The sequence below is a fragment of the Rhinolophus hipposideros genome (genome assembly GCF_964194185.1).
Source record: "Rhinolophus hipposideros genome assembly, chromosome: 16".
NCBI classification, from domain to species: domain Eukaryota; kingdom Metazoa; phylum Chordata; class Mammalia; order Chiroptera; family Rhinolophidae; genus Rhinolophus; species Rhinolophus hipposideros.
In genome coordinates this window covers 32,068,051-32,093,394 of record NC_138062.1, presented here as the reverse complement: position 1 = coordinate 32,093,394, position 25,344 = coordinate 32,068,051, and the positions used below count along the sequence as shown (strand labels likewise).

At 36.4% G+C, this 25,344-nt stretch overlaps 1 protein-coding gene across 1 annotated transcript; it reads left to right on the top strand.

The window, feature by feature from the left end:
• Positions 1 to 506: 506 nt before the first annotated feature.
• LOC308509386 (uncharacterized protein) lies at positions 507 to 25,144 on the top strand (the record flags this gene model as incomplete). The annotated part of the gene is made up of 2 exons (XM_081077370.1): positions 507 to 2,982; positions 22,776 to 25,144. 2 exons carry the CDS (start codon positions 507 to 509, stop codon positions 25,142 to 25,144), a joined length of 4,845 nt encoding a protein of 1,614 aa, XP_080933496.1.
• Between the last annotated feature and the right edge of the window lie 200 nt (positions 25,145 to 25,344).

Below are 25,344 nucleotides of genomic sequence, written 5' to 3'. Positions count from 1 at the left end.
TATTTTTGTAGATGATTTTTAAAAAGTGGTGTAGTTTCATATTTTTTGCATGTATCTGTCCAGTTTTCCCAACAACATTTATTGAAGAGACTCTCTTTGCCCCCTTATGTATTCTTCCCTCTTTTGTCATAGATTAATTGACCATATAAGTGTTGCTTTATTTCTAGGTTCTGTATTCTTTTCCATTGATCTACGTGTATTTTTTTATGCCAGTATCATACTATTTTCATTACCACAGATTTGTAGTATAATTTGAAATCAGGAAGCATGATACCTCCAACTTTGTTCTTCTTTCTCAGGCCCTCTCATAACCACCTCATCCACATATTTCTTTTTGTTTTACTTATAGGGCTAATGCTCTAATGGTTCAACTTTGCCAGAAGACAGATACTTAATGATTAGCCCTGCACAGTGACCAGCTCAGAATAAGGAGCCAGACCATCTGTGACTCCCAGCCCTGCTTTCCTTCCTCTCTGGACTAATGATTCCATAATGGTGGCTTCATAATGACTCTGACTGAAGCAGTGTTATACATAAGGATCATGCTCCTGCTACACTGGCTTGGGGTGTTTCTGTCCTTTTCTGGACATACCCGGACTGAGCACTCCCAATATCACAGTCCTCCAGAAGTGGTGATTCCCTTGAGGGTAACAGGCACTGGCCTCAGCATGAAGCTTCCAGGCTGGCTCTCTTACGGTCTGCATTTTGGGGGTGAGAGACACATTATCCACATAAAGGTCAAGAAGCATTTGTTGTCCAGACACCTGCCAGTGTTCACCTACTCGGACCAGGGCGCTCTCCTCGAGGACCAGCCTTTTGTTCAGAATGACTGCTACTATCATGGTTATGTAGAAGGGGACCCAGAATCCCTGGTTGCCCTCAGTACCTGTTTTGGGGGCTTTCGAGGATTGTTACAGATAAATAACATTGCTTACGAAATTAAACCCATGATTTTTTCTACCAAATTTGAACATCTAGTATATAAAATGGATAGCAAGGAGACTCAATACCCAACCATGAAATCTGACTTTATGGAAGAAGAAATTGTAAGCCAATCTGAGTTTCAAGAGATTGGTAATTCTACTCTGAAGCAAAGTTCTTATGAGGGCTGGTGGGTCCACAGGTTCTATATTGAAATAGCAGTGGTGATTGACCATACTCTCTATCTTCATTGTGAAAAAAATATCTCAAGGTTACAGGAAGACCTATATGTTATTGTAAATATAGTGGACTCCATTTATGAAGTGATGGATCTTAAAGTGTTATTGTTTGGTTTGGAGGTGTGGACTCAAACAAACCACATTGAAGTAGATGATGCAAAGAGATCTCTGAGACTGTTTTGCGTTTGGAAAGCTAACAACCTTATTTCCCGCCTGCCACATGATACTGCACATCTTTTTATACACAGAACATTAAGAGGATTAAGTGGTTTAGGTATGGTTAAAGGAATGTGTAGATCACACTATGGTTGTGGAATTGTTACTTTTGTAAACAAATCCTTGACCATTATTGGAATTGCATTTGCTCATCATATAGGTCATAATTTGGGTATGACTCATGACAGCGTAGTGTGTAAATGTGGAAAGTTTAAATGTATAATGCATCATGATAACCCACCAATAACTAAATTTAGCAATTGTAGTTATTCCTATTTTTGGGAATATTCAATAATTAAGGCAACATGTTTGCGCTACAATATACATGCAAAGGACATATTTACACGGCAGCGCTGTGGGAATGGTGTTGTTGAAGAAGATGAGGAGTGTGATTGTGGACCTTTACAGCATTGTGCAAAAGATGCCTGTTGTCTGTCAAACTGCACTCTGAGTTTTGGATCTAATTGTGCTTTTGGGCATTGTTGCAAGGACTGCAACTTCTTACCATCAGGGGAAGTGTGTAGAAAGGAGGTCAATGAATGTGATCTTCCAGAGTGGTGCAATGGAACATCCCATATGTGCCCAGATGATGTGTATGTAGAAGATGGAATTCCCTGTAATGACAGTGCCTACTGCTATGAAAAGAGATGCAATGACCGCACTGCACAATGTAGGCAGATTTTTGGCCAAAAGGCAAAGAGTGCAAATCACAGTTGCTACAAACAAATAAACACTCTAGGTGACCGTTTTGGTAATTGTGGTACCCAAAACTTTTCATATTTAAAATGTAATATCTCGGATATCTTGTGCGGGAGGGTTCAGTGTGAGAACGTGACTGAAATTCCCCTTCTGAGAGATCATTCTACTGTGCATTGGACTTCTTACTACGACGGTATCAACTGCTGGAGTACTGACTACCACATTGGGATGACCATACCTGACATTGGTGAAGTGAAAGATGGCACAGAGTGTGGTGCCGAACATCTCTGCATCCACAAGAAGTGTGTCCATATATCTGTCTTGGATAGTAATTGTTCACCTACGTTCTGTAACAAAAGGGGAATTTGCAACAATAAACATCACTGTCATTGCAACTATTTGTGGGACCCTCCCAACTGCCTAATCAAAGGCCATGGAGGTAGTGTTGACAGTGGTCCACCCCCTAGGAGAAAAAAGATAAGCAAGGTTTATCTGTTAATATTTTTACTTTTTTGGTTGTTAATTTTACTATGTTGTCTTTGTCTTCTTTGTATGAAAAGAAGACCTAGGGAAAAAGAGCAAAAAGTTGAGCCTCAACCTCAAATGAAAATGGTTGAGACACAACAATCAAAAGAAAAACAAAATATTCCAATTGAGCAAGAGAAATCCTCACAAAATATTCCGATTCAACAAGAGAAAGCCATACAAAATATTCCGATTCAACAAGAGAAAGCCATACAAAATATTCCCATTCAACAAGGGATACCTTCACAAAATATTCCAATTCAACAAGGAATATCCTCACAAAATATTCCGATTCAACAAGGGACACCTTCACAAAATATTCCCATTCAACAAGGGATACCTTCACAAAATATTCCCATCCAACAAGGAAAATCCTCACAAAGTATTCCCATCCAACAAAGGAAATCCTCACAAAATATTCCCGTCCAACAAAGGAAATCCTCACAAAATATTCCCGTCCAACAAAGGAAATCCTCACAAAATATTCCCGTCCAACAAGGGAAATCCTCACAAAATATTCCCGTCCAACAAGGGAAATCCTCACAAAATATTCCCGTCCAACAAGGGAAATCCTCACAAAATATTCCCGTCCAACAAGGGAAATCCTCACAAAATATTCCCGTCCAACAAGGGAAATCCTCACAAAATATTCCCGTTCAACAAGGGAAATCCTCACAAAATATTCCTATTCAACAAAGGAAATCCTCACAAAATGTTCTGCCTCAACCTGCAAAACAAGGACAAAAATTTTAGTCAACCTAAAATGTCATTTTCCCAGAGTCAACTTGGGAAACAAAAGCAATCAGTACCAAAAAAAAAAAATGTATCCAAATAGGTATTCATTAAAAAAGGTAATTCCTAATATGTTTCTACTTACTCTTCATTATTTTAAACAATTAGAAAGTTCATTTTTCCTAAAATTTGTTTCTTTAATTTTCTGGAAAAGGTGTGGTACATGGATGGTATACCAGTTTTTAAGTTACTGCGTCTCAGCTCCAAAGACCCTTACCATTTTGTACTCTGTTGTTAGACATTTCTGTTGTACCAGCCCTCTTCCTATAGGGACCTGCAATAGGGAGAATGAGTTGGGAGTTTGGAGAACTGGGAGATCTGTTTGCTTCCTGTATGTCAATGCTACCTCAATAACAGATTTTACACTGGCGGTTATGCTTAGTTTCAATATCTTTTTTTTTTTTTAATTCATTCACAGCCAACCTCATTGTCAACCTGAGAGATACCAGCATAGCTGTCTGACGTGTTACTTTCAGAGATCTGGGTCCCAGGTCTTTGTGCTTGCTACCAATATCCCAAATCTTCTTTACCAGCTTAGCAGTACCTACTATCAGAGCTCTGAGACGCATAGCCATGAGACCAGCCCTACAGTCTTCTAGATTCATGTAACCCTCATCTCTTCCCTTTGTTCCTCAGTTCTGTGAATAGAATCACCCTCTTACACTTAGTATTTCATGGTTATAAACTAGTTAGTAGCACAATGTCTCCCTTACTTTGGTTTGTTCTTCAATAGCTGTTCACCTGATTCCCTATATTTAATTCTATCCCTCTAAAATCACTAATGTGGTTTCTCTTTTTCTGACTTGTGACTGTTACAGTACTGATCTTGGTATATTTTTTTAAAAAGCAGGAGTTGGAAGCATCAAGTTTTTATTTGTTTAAGGACATTCCTTACCACTGCCCTTTACTATCTTGGGAAGTTTACTTAAATTTACATCAAGTTTCCAACAAAATTAGAAAAGACAGAATAACATTAACAGTTATCTCTCAATTGCTGGGTTTCTTTGGTTACAAAATGTGATAAAGAAAATACTTCCAATTTTAGGTAGGTCTTGGTAGGCAAGTGATTTTTCTGAAACTAATGACAACTATGCAATGCCAAATAAATTTTTTTAATTTGTATTTTAAAAGTATCAGAGAGCTGTGGAGGAAATGAAGATTTAAAAACTTAAAAATTAAGCATTGTTAGTGCTTATTTCCCCTGGAACAAAAATGGTTGTTCCCTGGAACATGATAATTCTGAATTTAAATTAAGGATCAAATTTGGCCCACCCAGTTAAAGTGCCTCTATTAAACAAAGAGAAACCTGAACACCTCTTACTTAGTGTGTAGAAGAGATTAGGTTGATAAATTATGTTACCATGCTAAAGGTCTGGGTGCTCCCTGCATGAAAGCCAAAACTCAAGAGACAAGGTTGTTGGAAACAAAAATACGTTTATTCAAAATGCCAGCATTCTGAGTGGATGGCTTTTGGATATTCCCTCCTCTCCCCCCATCTACAGCATGGCCAAAAGGTTTTTTAGGCAGATAAGGAGAGGTAGAACAAAGGAAAGGGAGAGTTGTTCCGGCAATTCCTGGAAAAAGGCGCTTCCCAGAGGCTGGTTTGTTTCAGGGATATGAGTGGATCTTACCAGATGTGAAAACTTCTTTAAGTCAGGGTCCTGGAGATTTCCTTGAGGCACCAGAGTCATGAGCCTGGTATGCATATGGTCTGGAGTAAACAGAACCACTGAAACTGGCATGCATGGTAAATGTATAGTAAACAGAATCATTAAGGTTTGTCAGGAGGGAAGAGAAGCAAAGAAAAGAAAAGCTTTCAAAAAGTCCCAAGCTAAACTACACTGTTAAATAGAATCACACTAGAGGTTTAAATCTCAAAATAGAAGATATAGTGTCACTGTAACAGTTAGACACGTAAGGACATCAGATTCAAAATTAGTTTTCCCTACACCACATTTGCTGAGTTTAGGGGAGATAGGTTAAAGCTTCTAAAGTCAGAAATATCTACAGTGTGTTGTACTTAGGAAGCAAAGACCTCGTCGAAAGCAACTTGCCTCAAAAATATGTACTGTGTTGCATTTAAACCATTTGTCTGATTTGGAGAAGTTTGGAATATAAGCTAGAGAATTGAGTTTTTCAAAATTTGAGTATCAGTACATAATCACCCATTGTTTTCAGAGCTGAGAAAATGGAGACACAAGGGCTCTCAATACAAAGCCCATTATGGTATATAATGTTTTACTAAAACTACACTATTTCCTGACCAAACTCAATTCCTAATTGTACTGAAGTTATCAGTCACTCAGCCTATCTTTCAAACAGAGGAAAGATGGAAATTTCTCAAGTCAAGGGAAATTCTCTCCTGAACCTCCTATGGTCTTTACATATAACATCTGGCAAACAATAAAAAAATTATCACAGATATCAAGAGGAAGAAATTATGGCCAATAATAAGGAAACACCAACAACAAAGGTAGTAAACGAGAACCTAGAAGCCATCTAAAAGATAATCCAGAAAGTGTAAAAGATGATACTGAACAAAAAAACCACTATAATTACTATTTTAGAAAAACTGGAAGAAAAATGAACAAGCTAGTGAAAGAGGGTAGATTCTTTTCACCAGAAATTAACATCTATGCAGAGTTATGAAATATATATTCTAGAGCTTAAAAATAAAATATGTAAATTCAGGAAATCAGTGTGCTACTGGAGAACAGACCCTTCTTGGTGCGGTGTCCAGATTCTATGCATCTTGAGCGAAGAATTGAATGAGACACAGAAATACAGTGTTAAAGAGAAGTTTATTAGACGTGAAAGTACGTGCCAAAGAGATAAAAGCGGACTGAGCGCAAGGGTTTGGCTAGTGAATGGTTGGTGGTTTTATTTTATTTTCTCTACAATGGGCTACTCCTCTCCAGGTGTGGGGCCACTTGATTGGCACCTGTGATTGACAAGAGGCTATTATCTCATCATTTTAGACTGGGCATGTTCCTTCCCAGAATTCAGTCTGTTATAATAATATTAATGAACTTCCGGGCATATGCATGCTATTATAATGGTGGGATAATGAGGCTAAGGTGAGATGAAGGGCATTGTAGCCTTTACTGGGCAGGTGTGAGAGACCAGTCTAATCTAGTTAGGTAGATTGTGTCCTCTAGTGTCTTCATAGTGGTTAATGGTTATGGTAAATAAGGGGAAAATGTGGGCATAAAGGGAAGGTTTCTGGGAAGTCTCTGGGCAGTCACTTTGCATAGGCCGTGTCAAATGTGCAGGAATGTTTGGAGACGCAATTCCTGCCTCTGCCTGCCTGCCTTATTTCCACCTAAAAGGCATGATCCCCATACATCTCTATGGGAAGTTGAGGGACTAGAGGTCTCTTCTTCTGTATCTGCTTCCTGCTGAATGTGGTTGTTGTCCCTGCCTATCAGGGATTCACAGAACTCTCACCTTATCTGATCATAAATGAGAGGAAGGGGTCTTGAGATCCGCCTGGAAGACTGTGTTGACCTCTTTGGTCAGGATGTACTGGAAGCCTTGCTGGGGCACATTTGTATCCCAATGGCCCCTAGATGAGGAGAGAGATATTTTGGTTAATAGATTTAAAAGCGCTGGCCCAAGAAGCAGGACCCACAGCTATTGATGCAGGGTGAAAGCCCATTTAGCTTCATGAGGCCTATAGCTTTTTCCTCTGGTTTTAACTAGTTATTCAGGTGGTATTGTTTACCCACGAGTTAGGCCCAGAATGGCATAGAAAGAACACTGGGCCACAATGATTACAATCCACAAGCTTCTGGGTAATTGTCTGAAGCAGGAGGTAAGAGACTATGATTCAGGCTAAGGACAATCTTTAGTTTAAGATTAAGAAACTGATTTAAAAAGTGTTTAAGACCAGGAACTAGGGAGCTAAGAAACTAGGGAAAAGGAGACTAGAAATTCCTATAGTGAGGGGGCTTTCCTGTATCAAGTGAACAATTTGAATTATAGACTACATTGTGCAATTAACTGGATTAGTTAATTAGAAGAAAAGGCAGTGAAACTACCAATTATTGACAACATTTAAAAAGCATTAAAAATACGATAAGTGAATTAGACAGCATAAATTGGTAACTACAATATTGCCACAGGTATATGAAAGACAGTTTGGGGAATATAATCAATAATGTTGTAAAGATTTTGTAGGATATCAGATGGGAACATGTCTTATTAGGGAGACCACTTCATGCATGGTGTAGATGCTTGACCACTGCACTGTACACCAGAAGCTGAAGTTGAGTAATATTGTATGTCAACTATAATTTAATATATATAGTCAAAGAATATGGAGTACAGCATAGGAAATAGAGTCAATGGAGCTGTAATAGATATATATGATTTCAGAGAAACAACAGATTGGGGGAGGAAGGTTATCACTTTGTGAGGGGTGAAATGTCTAACTATTGCATTGTTTTGTACACCTGAAACTAATTTTTAAAAAGGAAAAACAAACAAACAAACAAATACAATAAGTGACTGTGGAACATAACAATAAACCTAAAATCATTAAAACAGAGTCCCAGTAGAGGAGGAGAGAGAGAATTAAATAGAAGTAATAAAAAACATATAATGGCTGAGAATTTCCTCACAGTATGTAAACATATTATCCCACTGCTTCAAATAACTAATTGAATTTTAAACAGGATAAACTCACAGACACACACTTAGTAATATCATAATAAAACTATTGAAAACCGGAGATTATCAACTAAGATTCTGCACCCAATTCCAATGTGTCGGGGTGGTTTCCCACACCACCAAGCAATTTTCGTATACTAGCTGAGGTCCTACAATTCAACACTATCTACCTGGAGACAGCATCAAATCCCACAGGTTAAGAGCTCAGCTCTACAAGACTGTCCCCTCACTTCAAATGCCAATCACAAGTCCAATTTGTCACGTATGCTTCTGACTGACCAGCTACAGATCAGAAGTTCCAATGACCCCTTTGGTTTGAATAATTTGCTAGAGCAGCTCACAGAACTTAGAGATGTACGTACATGTATTACTAAATGTTAGCTAAAAACATTGTTTTAAGGGAAACACTAGTTATAAGTACACTGGTTATAGGTTATAGTCATATCAACCTATGGTTGAAAAAAAATAGGAAAAGTCTGAAGATGTGTTGATATTGTTAAGGTCTAGAATCGACCACCCCTCAACTGGACAGAGAACACATGCGATAATGCAAGTCACACAGCGAAGTTTATTTCCAGCTAGGTGGGGTCCGAGTATCTGCCCGCCGCAGCGGGTTTCAACAAGGACCCAGAGCACTCAAAGCCAAGGGTTTATATAGCATTTTTAAAGCATCCAGTAATTTTCCATAGCTTCAAAGAGTATACATATCATGGGCTTGTACCACATTCTGGGGGTTTGACAAGCTAAGCTAGCTTGTACCCCACCCAGTCGGCAGTTAACAAGATAAGCTCTTTTCAAACAGGACATCTGGTCCACACCCTGTTAAGGTCATCCAGAAAATGGCTTCCTTTCTTATGCTAACCTACTCTTACAATATAACTTTTCATGTCAAGAAATTAGAGGGGGAAAAAACTCATTCGATCTAAGTCAATCAGAGAGAATCATAATAAAACAAGGAGAAGGACTCAATGAAATTAGAACAAATGCACAATGGAGGAAATCAGCAAGGAGAAAATATGATTCTTTGAAAGAACTTTTAAAATATAAAACCCTAACATGACTTATGGAGAAAATAAAAGAAAGAAAACACAGGTTACCATGAACAAATGGAAGGAAACATCACAAATGAGCTGTTGATGAAAAAATATCCAGCCTAAGAAAAAGTTTATAAAAGTTTACTTGAACCAAACTGATGCCAGAAAGCAAAGTTTCAAAGGACTGAGAAAATGCTTTGCAAAATGGTGGTTTGCAGCTTATTTAATACAGAGAATCACAGGAAGAAGTTTACATGACATCTATTGGTGACAGATTAAGGGGCTGGGAGAAAGCAAAGTGGGGAAATCTCTGGATTGGATAAAAGTAAATTGGAGAGACAGGTACTTCTTTTATATAGGTAGGTACAGAATAGTTAATAGTTCACTTTTTACAGCACAGAGATGGTAACAAGGGACAAGAATAACAATAAGGGGATTCTGTAGTTTCCTGCTCTGGTTAGGAAAAAGGGATTACTGACATTCCAAGGATGTTATCTTAGGTGCAGAAAGACAATAGACAGGCTCATTTAAGGTAAAGATTGACATTATCAAGGAAGCTTCAGAGTAAAGATGTGACTTCCAGCCTTAGCCCACCTTAGTTAGGCATTTTTATGTTCACACCATCCTGTGTGGTTATCTTCAGTCTCCTGAGCTTGTCACGTTTAACATGTGGCCCCTTTTCATCCACAGAGCATTTATAATAAAAAATATGTGAAAAGCTTTTTACCAATAAATTTGATAATTTGGATAAATAAACACGTTTATTAAACAACGCAAATTATCACGCCAACATTAGAAATAAATATTAAATAGATTGAATCAGTGTTACTAAAAAATCGGCCAGTCTCAGATTACTTTTTCCATAAAATCTTCCAAAAATATAAGAAATACATACCATTAATTTTGCAAGAATTTTAACTGAGAGGAAGAAAGGAATAGCTTAATACTCTTTGAGTCTTGGGGTACCTTAATTCTCAAACCTGACAAAGGCATTACATATCAAAATGTTTGCAAACCAATTTTTTGGAGAGTAGATATAATATTCTTCAAATGTTTATAAAGCAAATAAATTTCAGCATTTTTCAAAAATAATAATGTATCATCATGATCAAATGATTTATGTTTTAGGTATTTCTAATGATCAGCAGACCAATCTCTGTAATTCACAGATTACCTGAGAAAAATCAGATCTCAGTAGATGCAAAAAAAATATTTTATCAAAGTTAACTCAAAGTTAACTCATTTATAAAATCTCTGAGCCTGCAAGAAATTGAGGAGACATTTGACTCTAGAAAAAAAGGAGACCCAAAAATACTCACAGGAAACACTATACATAATGGCAAATTATGGCCTTTTCTATGGAAATTGATGAAGACAGAGGGATGGTACTCCTTCACCACTTCTGAACATGTTACTGGGATGTGCTAGACAGAATAATACGAAAAATAAAAGACATAAAATGGTATAAGGATGAGACCAGAAGAAATAAAATTGTTGTATTCACAGGTGGCATTGTATTACACTTAGAAAATAAAATTATTGGAATTATTAAATTAATGGAGCAAGGTTTCTGATGATAAGGTTAGTATTCTGTGCTCGATTTCTAACTACCATCAACAAGCAGGTAGAAATGAAATTGAAAACTAATTTCATTTATATTAGTATGAAACATAGCATTCCACCATATATACATCTATCAACTCACTATGTCATATACCTGACACTAATATAATGTTATATATCAATTATATCTTAATAAAAAAAAAGAAAAAAACCTGCAGAGACTTTGCCAACAGTATAAATTGGTGGGTAAACTTAGGTCTGCAAGGACCCCAATCACCAACATAAATGACATAGGCCTATATCCTACCCTCAAGATTGCCAAGAAATCAGTAGCAGAGGAAATACTTCTGCTTAAATAAAGAGATTTCACTAAGTCTTGCATATCTTCATGGTGCTTGGATTCCTGGGCCCTACTGAATTTAAATTTAAAGGCAAACTAGAATATTCTGAAACAATGATCATTCCCTTCTATCTAAAACTGTGATAAATTCAGAGTTCAGTCTTTTGCAGGAGGACAGGAGTTGGGCTAACTGCAAATGAACTCAATCTAATTAAAGCTGCAGCCCAACACCAGCTCAACCCAATTTGTGAAGGAATCGGAATGCTCAGTTCCTCATTTAAATTTCCATTGTTCTTTTTTTCACAATATCCAAAATAAAAGTAAAAATTAATGAACATAATGCAGTAAATATAGCCCATAATGAAAAACAGCCATTAGAAGCTGACACATAGGTTAACCAGATATTGGAATTATTAGATGAGGATTTTAAAGTAACTATTATGTGATTCATGCGTAGATAACAAAGAAGCAGCAGTACGATTGCTTTATAGTAGCCTAGATGTAATCAATATAACTGCTTCATAATGAAATCTCCAAAAAAATTTTCAATACATTTATTGAAAAAAATCTCTATACAAGTGGGCCCACACAGTTCAAACTCTTGTTGTTCAAGGGTCAACTGATCCAGCTGGACAAATATTTTAGGTGACAGTCATTCACTGGAAAATGTGAAGTTTAAAATTCTTGGTAAACAGTCAAGTTATTATGTTCCAAGTGCCTATTCTGTGTGTGATGCCACCGATTACAGTGTGTACAGGGAAACTCTTTGAAGTAGGTGAGATTCTGAGCACAATCTTAGCTACCAGATTAGTAGACCTGGATGTTACGATCCACAGTGCACCATCCAGGCCTCGCTTTATCACTTGGATATTGAGGTACAGAGGTTCTGTGAGCAGCCCAGACTGCAAGGCTCAGCATCAGTAATGTGTTTCCTTAACCCATATAACCAAACCCAAATAAACGGACAAAATAAATGTCTGAAATATTTTCAATGTATTAAATAAAATTTAACATTCTAAAAGTAAAAAAATAAAATAACTATTATAAATTTGTTTTTAAAAATATACAGGAAAAGGTAAAGAGAATTTCAGGAGAAAAACAAAAACCCTACAATATGGATATTTTAGAACTGAAAAATACAGTATGATTTCAAAATTTGTTGGATGAGATTTATAATAAATTGGACACTAGAAAATAAAGTATTAATATAGTCAATGGTACTGTAATAGCTGTGTACTATATCAGAGGGGTAGTAGACTTGGGGGGAGGTTATCACTTTGTGAGGGGTGTAAATGTCAAAATTTATTAATTTTTTAAAAATCTGGGACAGAAACACAAGAAAAGAAAGTATCAGTGAACTTGAAGATAGATTGATAAGAATTATCCACCTTAAAACACAGGAAGAACAAAAATAATTGGGGGAAAAATGGGCAGGGCATCAGTGACTTGTGGACAATATCAAGCAAGCTGACATGCATGTATTTTCGAAGGCTCAGAAAAAGAGAAGAGAGAAGATGTGACAGAAAAAATCTTTTAAAAATTAATGGTCAAAAATATTTACAAATTTAATTTAAAATATTAAGCCACAGACCTAAGAAGCTCAGCAAACTTGAAGCAGGATAAATGAAAATCATATGCATGTACATTATATTCAAACTATTGAAAATCAAAGACAAAGAAGTGAGATATGAAGAATGAGTAGGAGTTAGGCAAGGGTGATCAGGGAGCAAAGGAGATTGTTCCAGGCAGAGTGGACATGCTTAAAGGCCCACGACAAGTAGTTCCAGAAATTGAAAGAAATTCTTTGGAGTTAAATAGAAAGTTGGAATAGTGAGAGGGGAAGTTAGAGAAGTGAGCAAGAGCCATAGAGAGAGCCTTGTGAGCACATTCAACTGAGGGAAATGGGAAACAAAATCATGTCCTGGGGAACATAATCAGATTTGTCTTTGTAAAAACTCACTACGGCTACAATATGTAAAATAGATTAGAGGGACACAAGATGGAGTGAGGAGAAGGTTATTGCAGTAACCCAGGCATAAGACATAAGAGAATGTGGGGCAGAACTTGAGATGTGGCAGTAAGATGGAGAGGGACAGATAAATATGTAAGAGCTATTTAGGAGCTAGAAGACATAGTACCTGATGGATGTTTAGATATAATGGAGAATGGAGTAAAGAGTGAACAGTGTAACTTTTCCAGATTTGCCTACATATCCACATGCCACTCTCACTACCTTGTGCCAAACAGAATAATTGTCTTCATATACAATTATGGTCATGACTCCCCTGCTTACAGCTCTTCAGTGGTTCCCATCATGCCTCTGCTTAGGAAAAACAAACATATCAAATACCTAGGAATAAAATGAATAAAATATGTACAAGATTTCTTCACTGACCAGTACAAAATATTGCTAAGAGAAATTAAACAAGGCACAATTAAATAAGGTATTACCGTATACATTGAGTGAAAGAACAAATTTTGTAAAAGTGTCCATTATGTCTGATATCTAGATTAATGTATAAATTAAGTATAATCCTAATAAAATCTTAACCATAAGGGGTTACTTTATTATTTTTAAATTTGAGAAGCTAAACCCAAAGCTAACATGAAAACTCTGAATGTGAAAAAAAAAAAAAATCATGGTATCTTGAAGAAAAACAACATAGCAAGTGAAGCTGCACTACCAGATAGCTACACCTATTACGAAAGTAGATAATGTGATACTGACCAATAAAATAAAATAGATAAGTGATTATACATGCAGACCCAGGAGGAAACCCCAAAATTGAAATTCTACCTCCATAAGCAGAAAGCAGGGAAAGACTGAAGAAAGAGGCTAGCTATTCTAGTCTGGTAACTAATGAAATTTATTAAGGGAAACTTACATACAAGGCATGTCTTGGGCAGCTGCAAGACAAAATGGATCCCTGAGCCATTTGGCAGGTGCTAAACAATTGTATAGGATAAAGGGGACGGGGCAGGGGAAGTAGTCATAGGTACTAGTACAACAATGCTACCAGGTATGGGAAATTACTTTACATGTTTGTCCATGTCAGGACCACAACCTGTTCCAGGAACCATCACATAGCAGGAAGCAAGGGAAGGGTGCTGATTGATGTCAGAATAACATCAGTTATAATCAGACAGTCTGTAGGTCTAGGTCCAATCTAATGACTTCCTGTTGATTTTTGAAAGTTTTACATACATTAAGGTTTACTCTTTGTGCCGTAAAGTTCCTATCAATGCATAGTGTCACAGATACACCATTACAGTATCATATCAAATAGTTTTACAATACAAAAAAATCCACTATGCTTTACCTATTTACCATTTCCATACTCTGGCAACCATTATTTTGTTTTCCATCTTTGTGGTTTTGACTTTTCCAAAGTATCATCTAAATGAAACCATGTAGCACCTAGCCTTTTCAGACTGGCCTCTCTCAGTTTGCATTGTGCATGTAAGATTTTTCCTTATGTATGTACGAATTATCAATTTATTCCTTTAATTACTGAAAAGTATTGCATTGTATGGACATACCAGAGTTTAAGGACTCACCTACTGAAAGATGTGTTTGTTGCCTTCAGGTTTAGAGATTATTACTAAAGCAGATACAAATATTTTTATGCAGTTTTGCGTAAACATAGGTTCTTTTTTGTTATTTACAATTCCAATTTATTTCGTCAGAAAAGCCTTAATTTTTTTAAATTAAAAATTTATTGGGGTGACAATGGTTAAGTTAAATTAAATAGGTTTCAAGTGCACAATTCTGTAATACATCATCTATATATCACATTGTGTGTTCACTACCCAGAGTCAGTTCTCCTTTCATCACCGTATATTTACTCTCATCTACCCCCTTTACTCTCATCTACCACCACCACCCCTTCTGGTAACCACTAAACTATTGTCTGTGTCTATGAAATTTTGTTTGTCTTGTTCTTTTGTTGCTTTCTGTTTTATATCCCACATATCAGTAAAATCATATGGTTCTCAACTTTTTCTGACTGACTTATTTCGCTTAGCATAATAATCTTAAGACCCATCCATGCTGTTACAAATGACAGTATTTCATCTTTTCTTATGGCAGAGTGTATTCCATTGTGTATATATACCACATTTTCTCTATCCAAACATCTGTCGAAGGACACTTTGGTTGTTTCCATATCTTGGCCACCATAAATAAAGCTGCAATGAACATCAGAACACATACATATTTACGGACAAACGTTTTCAGATTTTTGGGTAGATACCCAGGAGAGGCATTGCTGGGTCATATGGCAATTTTATTCTTAATTTTTTGAGGAACTTCCACACTGCCTTCCTTAGCGGCTGCACTAATCTGCATTCTCACCAACAGTGCATGACATAGGTTTTCAATTCAATTGTGAAATATCTACAAGTATGACTGTTGGTTCACACAGAAAGACTGTATTTAGCTTTAAGAAACTACCAAACTGTCTTTGTAAATGGCTGCTCTATTTTGTGTTCATACCAGCAATGAATGAGAGTTCTTAATGCTCTACATCCTCTGCAGAAGTTGGTATTAATAATTTGGGGGATTTTAGCCATCTTAATAGATGTGCAGTGGTTTCTCATTGTTGTGTTATTGTCTTTGTTTTGTTTTGTTGTTGCAAAGATAGTGCAGAGACTTCCCATATGCCCCTGTAGTGAGTTAAATATCAGCCGCAAATAGCTGTACTAGCCTCAGTACCTGTTTGGAAGCCTTATTTGGAAACAGGAGCCTTATTTGGAAACAGGGTCTTTGCTGATATAATTAAGTTAAGAATCTCCAGAGGAGATGATCTTAGATGTAGGGTGGGCCTACAATCCTATGATAAGTGTCCTTATAAGAGACAGAGGATCAGGCCATGTAAGCTTAATGGGCAGCTACAAACCAAGATAGACCAAAGATGGCCACAAGGCACTGGAAGCTGGGACAGAAGTGTGCAATGGATTCTTCCTCAGAGCCTCCAGAAGGAACAAACACTATTGACATTTTGATTTCTGTCTTTTGGCTTCCAGAACTTTGAGAAATAAGCTCCTGCTATTTTAAGTTTGTGGTAATTTTTTTATGGCAGCCTTAAGAAACCAATGCAACCCTTCACCCAGTTTCCTGTTTGCATCTTACATTTGTCAAAACTAAGAAACCAACATGGGTACTCTTACTATTAACTAAACTCTAGTCTTTATTTGGCTTTCCTTAGTTTTTACACTAACATTCTTTTTCTATTCCAGGTTCCAGTCTAGGATAATACATTACATTTAGTTATCATATCTCATTAGTCATCCCTGATGTGTGACTATTTCATAGCCTTTGATTATTATGGCTTTGACAGTTTTGGGGAGTACTGGTCCGTTATTTTGTAGAATATTTTTCTGATGTTTTTCTCATAATTAGACTGGAGTCATGGATTTTTAGAAAGAGTACCACAGAGATTAAATACCTTTTTTAATTACATCATATCGGGGTATACAGATCAATGTGGCGTCAACAGTGATATTAATATTGATCACTTGGTTAAGGTAGCACTTACCAGATTTCTTTGCTGTAAAGTTACTATTTTTCTCCTTTCCATCTTCTATTATTTGGAAGCGAGCAATGAATTCCAGCTTAAGTTCAAGGGAAGAGGAGTATTTACATATAGGTTTTGGAATGTTTTCGTAAGGAAGATTTGTCTCTTTTCTCTCATTTGTTTATTCAATCATTTATTCATATCTGTGTAGACTGATGCTCCATGAATTTGTAACTTTTTCTGCTTTATTTCCCATTCCAAGTAAAATCTACCTCTGCTCTATTTTTCCCTTCTAACTATAGGAATTTCCCAAACCCTATTCTCTCTCTCTTTTATGTATCAAATGTTAATTAAGAGCCAGACATTATCTGTATTTTAAAGATAATATGGTAAATAATTTATCATTCACTTTCTCCAGAAGTTCACAGCCTAGAATGCTCTACCATGTGCCATTTACCTTGCTAGGTCCTGATGATGTAAAGTTACTTTAGACACCCAAAAGACTACTACTAGATAACTTCTCCTCCTTTCTTTCCTCCTCCTCCTGCTCTCCCCTTATTCTTCCTTGTTCCTTTGATACTCTAACTTTTATTTAACAACATGTAGTAGATCTCTTTTTTTTATATCATGTGTACAATATAATGACTCAATATTTGCATATATTGTGAAATGATCATCACAATAAGTCTAGTTAACATCTGTCACAATAGATAGTTATAATTTTTTCCTTGTGATTGTGATGAGAACTTTTAAGATTTACTCTCTTAGCAACTTTTAAGGATGCAATATGGTATTATTAACTATAGTCACCATGCTGTACATTATATCCCCATAAATTATTTATTTTATAACTGGTAATTTGTACTTTTCTCATGTAATTTGTACCTTCACCCATTTCTCCTGAACCCCACTCTGGCAACCACCAATCTGTTCTCTGCATATATAAGCTTTTTTTTTAGATTTCATCTAGAAGTGAGATCATATGGATAGCATATGTGTTATTATTTCACTCAGTGTTATATATATATAACACAAAAAAATATGAAACATTATTCAACCATTAAAAAGAATAAAATCATCATTTTAATGTTTATTTTTAGTAACAAACAATATGTGCATTTATCACATGCTTATTTGTATCTTCTTTGGTAAAATATCTTTTGGTAAAGGTATTTTACACCTTTGTTTCTTTTTTAATTGAGTAGGTTTTTTCTTATTGCTGAGTTTTAAAAGTACTTTGTGTATGTTTGATATGTCTTTTAACAAATATGTAGTCTACGTGTCTTTTCAAAGTTTGACTCTTGTATTTTCATTCTCTTAATATATTTAACGTTTTCAATTTAAGTAAAGTTCAATTATTAATGTTTCATTTATAGATGGTAATTTTGATGTCGTATCTGATCATCATCAAATCCATGCACAGATTTTTTTCCCGATGTTTTCACCAATAAATGTTATAATTTTTTATTTTACTTGAGATTCCTGAGAATATTTGCATAAGGTGAGGTATTTGTCTATATCTATAACTATAGGTGTTGCATATAAGGTGCCTAAATGTTCCAGTACTATTTTTGACCATTCTTTCTTTTTTCATCAAATACTATACGGGACAAAAACCCTCTTAAGGTCCCTAAGTGGTCCTGAATATTAAACTGACAAAAACAGATTAACAGGATAAAAGCATACAAATTTATTAAATTTTTCCACATACATGGGAACTTTCACAAGGGAATAAAGACAAAGTACTAACCAGAGTTACCTTTTAGACAATAAATTTGTGATGAATTGACAGGACAAAGGGATTTGGGCTAAAATGGTGAAGAAGTAATTAGAAGATTAGGGTTAATTTAACAGGTCATCCCCAAATTCGCTGTCTCTGGTAATAAGAATGTTTTCCCTCCTGTTGAGACAAGGAGGGTATTTTTCACATGGGATTTATCTTCTAATTTCAGGAGGACAAAGAAAGATCAGATTGATTTCCCTTGTACCAGCTGTCTCTTAAGTGTGTTTCATTCAAAATAATCAATATGCCAAAATGGCATACTTTGGGGTGAATATACTGCTACCATTCAATGTCATGTTGACTTAGTCAAAATCATTTGAATATATTTCAGTGGATATATGTGTATTTCTGATGTCTATATTCTATTCCACTGATCAATGTGTTTACTCCTTCACCAGATTACCCTGTCTTTGACAAGGGTAGTTTTATAGTAAGTCTTACAATTGGATAATGTCCCCACGGAATTTGACATTTAAAACACAATGCCACTTGCATTAGCACTCCAAAAATGAAACCATTATGCATAAATCTAATAGAATATGTGCACCATCTTTTAAGCTAAGGTAAAACATGAGGAAAAATGTAATAAGTAATCAATTAACATGATGAAAAGAAAGTCACTTATTTAACTAACATTGACCAAACAAATCCATTTTCTGTTTAAAACTACAACATATAAAAAATTTCTAGGATTTGAAATTTTTCATAATAAATATCAATATTTCCTTGCATTCATCTCTCCTGCCCTAATAACAAGGTAATCAAATGTCATTATCCAGCCATTAAATTAAGCCAAAGAGATTCTGATGGTTTGAATTGTGTCCCCTAAAATTCATATTTTGAAATATAACTTCCAGTACTTCAGAAAATGTACTTATTTGGGAATAGAGTCATTACAGAGGTAATTAGGTAGGATAAGGTGGGCCTGCAAAGGGTGGGCCTCAAATTCAATATGACTGGTATCCTATTTAAAGAGACAAATTTGAACAGAAGAGCATAACGCAAAAATTGAATTATACTTCCACAAGGCAAAGAACTAACAGAATTGAAGACTATAATTGATCCTTCCCTAGTGCCTTCAGAGAGAGCCAAGCCTTGCAAACCCTGACATTGGAATTCTATCCTCCAGAGTTGTCAGGCAACACATTTTTGTTAAATCACTCACTTTGAGGTACTTTGCTACAGCAGCCCTAGATAACTAATAGAGAAATGAACCCAGTCACAGTTCAAATTTTGTCTTTTAGAAATTATTTGTGATGAAACCTGGAAAGAAAGTGAAAAATTCCAATGAGGGAAAAGGTGCAATCTGGGATGGGCTTGAAAAGCTGGAGGGGAAGTAGAAAGACACTGGCAGGTATCAAACTGGCAGACATGAGCAACCTCTCTGTGCCACAGGTAAATTCTCAAGGATAATAAATAATGTAACATGCTTCCTCAGTTTACCCCAGCCAACTTGCTAAATATAGGTCTACTCACATTGGCAATTTTTAACTGACAGCTAGTCAATCTACCTATTAAGTTTATTCCTGCTATATGTTTTGCTCATCTCTCTCTTTTTCTAAATTTTGTTTCCCTTTTCTTACTGACAATGGTTTTCCTAACAGATGAAATATAGTTATGTGCAGATATGAAATGTCTCTGTTATTTCATTGACCTTATAAAGGAAGTTACTGATGATTACTGACATTTGGATTCCTTGCAGAATATTTTAAATAGGGTGAAACTTTTTTCTGGAACTTGAAGTACTTTAAGTGTTCCACAATATAATTCAATGTTGAGGAAATAATCTGGGACTAGGGCAACAATATAATCAAAATTAGTGAAACTAAAGTGTTTGTACTGTATGTAGGGAGTACATAGGATGGGGATAAGGAATATAGTCAAATTTACTCATCTTGAAGAGTAGTTAGAATTAAAGTTTGATGGAGACAGTGTAGTCACAGTAAGGAGGGACTTCAGCCAGTTGCCATGGTCTGTAGAACTGGGAGAGTCTTGTTGCTAAGTAGCCAGATCTAGAATTTAACCAATTCAGAGACAAAAAGGAAGGGGATTTTAATTCATTGTCATGTGAGGTCCCAAATGAAAATCTTTGTTCCTAGAGATGGGTAGTACAAATGATCTATGAACATGGCTATAGCTAGAAAGGACCATGGGAACCATTAATTTCATTCCTGGTAAGTCATTCAAGAATTCCACGTGAAGGAGAGCAGCACTAGTATTTGTGTAGGCATGAATGCACACACAAAAATAAGCAAACAGAACATGAGTCTTTAACAAGTATTCACATCTTGAGGGAGAATCTATAACATTTATTATTTCCTATTCTAGTATATTTTACTTGAGTGAAAGCTACAAAATTTTGTTTTAATGGATTGTTACTCATTTTTTGGAAAACCGTGAATTAGGATATAAGTATGTGTGAGAAGGGAGGTGGTAATTGAGATACAGAGATTGATCAATTTGATGAAACTGTGGGGATATAAAAAAGAATGTATTAATTGTCTTTATACATTTATTAGTATGTATCATAATGTGCAATCAACAGTAGGCAATGGTGGTATTGGAGGGGGAAGTACAATGGGTTCGATGGATATTACTTAAATATGTTTATATTTGATTATACTCTTAAGAAGAAGAACATTTTTCAACACCGTATAAAATGGAATAAAATCAAAGTAGAAGGATAACAGTTGGGGTTGGATGTGTCCTGAAGGCAAAATAAAGTACCTTCAGAAATGCAAAGGAAATCAATAATCCCAAAGGATGAAGGAAAGCTTTGGGGAAGTTAATATTGTCTTATGGGGCAAAAACATCTAAATCTTCAGTTTTAGGATTGCAAGGCAACAAACTCTTGCGTTCAATCTCTATATAGATGTATTTACATAAACAAATACACACACACATCTTGTATGAAAAATACAAATACAAAAATATTTGCCCCAATAATACAAATATTTCACATATTTGTGAAAATGAGAAATCTAACACGAGCACAATGCCTATCTGACAATACTGATTTGTTATTTTCTTCCTTGAATAAAATATTAATTAAAAATATTAATAAAACAAGATAATGGGCAGACACTGGACTACTCACTTGGGAAACATGTATAATACAAGCCTAAATAAGTGAATTGTTTTGAGCACAAATTTAGAAAGAGTAGTTGAGGCAAAGATACACATTAGAAATTTGTAAAATTGCATTCAATATTTTACATATACATGCCAATTTTTATTTATCTTGTGTGAATATCCACAGTCATCATCAGATCATTAAAGTACTCAAGTGTTCTTTAAGTAATGACATCAAGAACCCCTGTAAAAATTGAAAAAAACACAGGAAAGTAAAGTCTGCTATGAGAGATCCAAAACATACTGATCAAATCCCCTTCCCATAGTAGATAATATAAAACTGAAAAATGCTCAGTTAAGAACCTATCATCTCCTGGTTTACTCATTTCTGCTTATTAAAAAAAAAAAAAAAAGGAAAAGAAAAGCAAAACGATTCCACATACCTGGACATTTATTCTCTGGAATCATTTTCATTACTTATGGAATCTTCCTTTCATGAAAAGCAATAGCAATCTTCTCTATATTCACACTTTTTCATGGAGAGCTCCTTATCTCTACTTAATTCTATTTAAATCCCTACTTAAAACATACCGGTCAGCAATGTGAAGCCCAGTTGATACTATGCTCTTTGCAGTTTGCACAATTAAATGAAAAGAGGAACACAAGAAGGAGACAAGACAAGTAATAATTTGTTGTATGGATATATGTATATATATTAAGGACAATAAGAAAAAATAATGATATATGTAGTTTTATATATCTCTGTTGAGTAATGTGACTAAATGATTTATTTTAAATTGAAAGAAAAAACTATATATAAATACTTATACCAAGTTAAAGTGTATAGAGACGCCCTCTCAAAACATGATATATATTTACCTTTCCATTAAGAACCTTTGTTTTATACAGAGGGTTCCAAAAAAATGTATACACATTTTAAGGAAGGAAAAACCTGTATTAAAATTGTAATATTCAATATATACCAATAACAAAAGGTAAATACAAGTCATGTGTATACATTTTTTGGCACCCCCCCCCAGTATATTTATTGTGAAAATGTTCACACATATTCATGTATTTGAAGAACAGTATCATTAATCACTATGTGTCCTTCATGTAGTTTCACAAACTGTCAGCCTACGGCCGGCCAATCACCATTCTCTTGTACATCCAGTCTCACAGTGCCTCCCAATTCCTTAAGGGTAAACACATGCAGTATGCTGAGTCATATCTTGAGCCAGACATTATCGCATTTTAATCCACACCTTTCTCTTCCTCCTCTACCTTGGCCTGCGCATAATCCCCACCTCTATCTCTACTGTTCTTTGTATTTTCTCTTATAGTGTGCTTCTCTGATGGTGTGACTCTGCCAGAGAACAGATTAAAAGCCAGTGCTGGATACAGATAGCTCAGAGGGAGACAGAACAGTGATGGCTCCGGCATGTCCCATTTTGTTCTCACTACAGGGTGTATATGGTGACTCCCTAATGGCTGTGCGTGAGGCCCTGGTGCATGTGAGGAACACTCTCCTGCCACTCTGGCTGGGGATGTTTCTGTTCCTACCTGAATGTTCCCAAGTTGCACACTCCCAACGCCATAGTACCCCAGAAGTGGTGATTCCCCAAAAGGTAAAAGGCACTGGCATCGGCATGAAGCCTCCAGGCTGGCTCTCTTACAGACTGCATTTTGGGGGCCAGGGGCACGTTGTCCACATGAAGGTCAACAAGCACTTGCTGTCCAGACACCTGCCAGTGTTCACCTACACAGAACAGGGTGCTCTCGTTGAGGACCAGCCTTTTGTCCAGAATGACTGCTACTATCACGGGTATGTGGAGGGGGACCCAAAATCCCTGGTTGCCCTCAGTACCTGTTTTGGGGGCTTTCAAGGAATAATACAGACAAATGACATTGTTTATGAAATCGAACCCAAAAGGCTTTCTACTACATTTGAACATCTCATATATAAGACGAGCAGTGAGGAGACACAGTTCCCACCCATGAGATGTGGATTAACAGATGAAGAAATAGCGCGACAATTAAAGCTACAAGAGAGTGTTAATTATACTCTGCTGCAAAGTGGATATGAAGGCTGGTGGACCCACAAGAGATTTCTTGAACTGGCGGTGGTAGTGGATTACTATCGATATCAACATCGCGAAAGTAACACCTCAAATATATATAAGGAAATAGTCCTTGTTATCAATGGAATAGATAACTTTTTTACTTCACTGGATATTAGTATGGTTCTAATAGGAATTGAGATATGGACTGAAGGAAACCCTCTTCCAACTGATGATATAAGTAAGTTGCTGCGAGACTTTTGCACCTGGAAGAAAGGTGGCTTTCATCAGCGCTTACCCCATGATGTTGCACATGTTTTTGTAAAGCAGAACTATGGTATTCACCTTGGCTTAGCTTATCTTGGAACCATATGTAACCCTCATCTTAACTGTGGAGTTGATAGTTTCTTAACTGACAATTTATATGATTTTGCATACATTGTGACACATGAGATCGGTCATAATTTGGGTATGGACCATGATAGACACCCCTGTGTATGTGGACATCAGAGCTGCATTATGTTTCCATCAAAAAAAAAGGCAACTAGATTCAGCAACTGCAGTTATGCTCAGTTCATGGACACCATTGCAAAACGAAAATGTTTATACACTTCATCAAATTTAGGGAACATCTTCACATTTACTGAGTGTGGAAATGGTGTGGTTGAAGAAGGAGAAGAGTGTGACTGTGGTGCTTTACATTTGTGTATAAAAGATCAATGTTGTCAGTCTAACTGCACGCTGACACCTGGGGCTGCTTGTGCTTTTGGGCTTTGTTGCAAAGACTGCCAGATCAGGCCATCAGGCAATGTGTGTAGGAAAGAGGAAAATGCATGTGATCTTCCAGAGTGGTGCAATGGGACATCCCATCACTGTCCAGAAGATGTGTATGTGCAGGATGGGATCTCATGCCTGGGCGGTGGCTACTGCTACGACAAGAGATGCAATAACCGTGAAGAACAGTGTAAGAACATTTTTGGCAAAGAGGCCAAGAGTGCAAATCAGAGTTGCTACACGAAAGTGAACACCCAAGGTGACCGTTTTGGTCACTGTGGTATTCATGACACTACATACGTGCAATGTAACATCTCAGACATCCTGTGTGGGAGGGTTCAGTGTGACAACGTGATAGAAATTCCCCTTCTGCAAGATCATTCTACTGTACATTGGACTCACTTCAATAATGTCACCTGCTGGGGCATTGACTACCATCTGGGGATGACCATACCTGACATTGGTGAAGTGAAAGATGGTACCGAGTGTGGTGCAGAACATATCTGCGTCCAAAGGAAGTGTGTCCCTGTGTCACTTCTGGCAAGTGATTGTTCACCTAAGACCTGCAATATGAGAGGAGTCTGTAACAACAGACATCATTGCCACTGCAACTATGAGTGGGACCCTCCCAACTGCCTGCAAGATGGCAACGGAGGTAGTATTGACAGTGGCCCACCCCCTAGGAGAAAAGACAGAGAATGGGAGCGATGGTACAGTTATCTGCTAGCACTTTGGTTTATTTCCTGTTTTTTTTTATTATTCTTGTTACTTGTGTTTACTCTGAGACAAAAACCAGAAGATAAGAGTACAGAGCAGAGTGTTCCTATTTCACCTGAAGGAAAAAAGGAAAATGTTCCAACTTCAATTCAACTAAGAAGAGCAACAATCAAGGTTTTACCTAAAGAAGAGGAACAAAATGTTCCGATTTCATTTGAGTGAGAACAGCAAAATGTTTTGACTGTATCTTAGAAAGTATAGCAAAACATTAAAATTTCAAAAAGAAAGCCAAATCTTTAGGAGAATTCCCATGTATTGAGTTTTAGTCTCCTCAAATGTTGCAGAATGTGTGGAAGATCATTGACAGAATCCCCAAGTTTTTTTAATTATTTGGGATCATAAACATTGGCCATTAAACATTA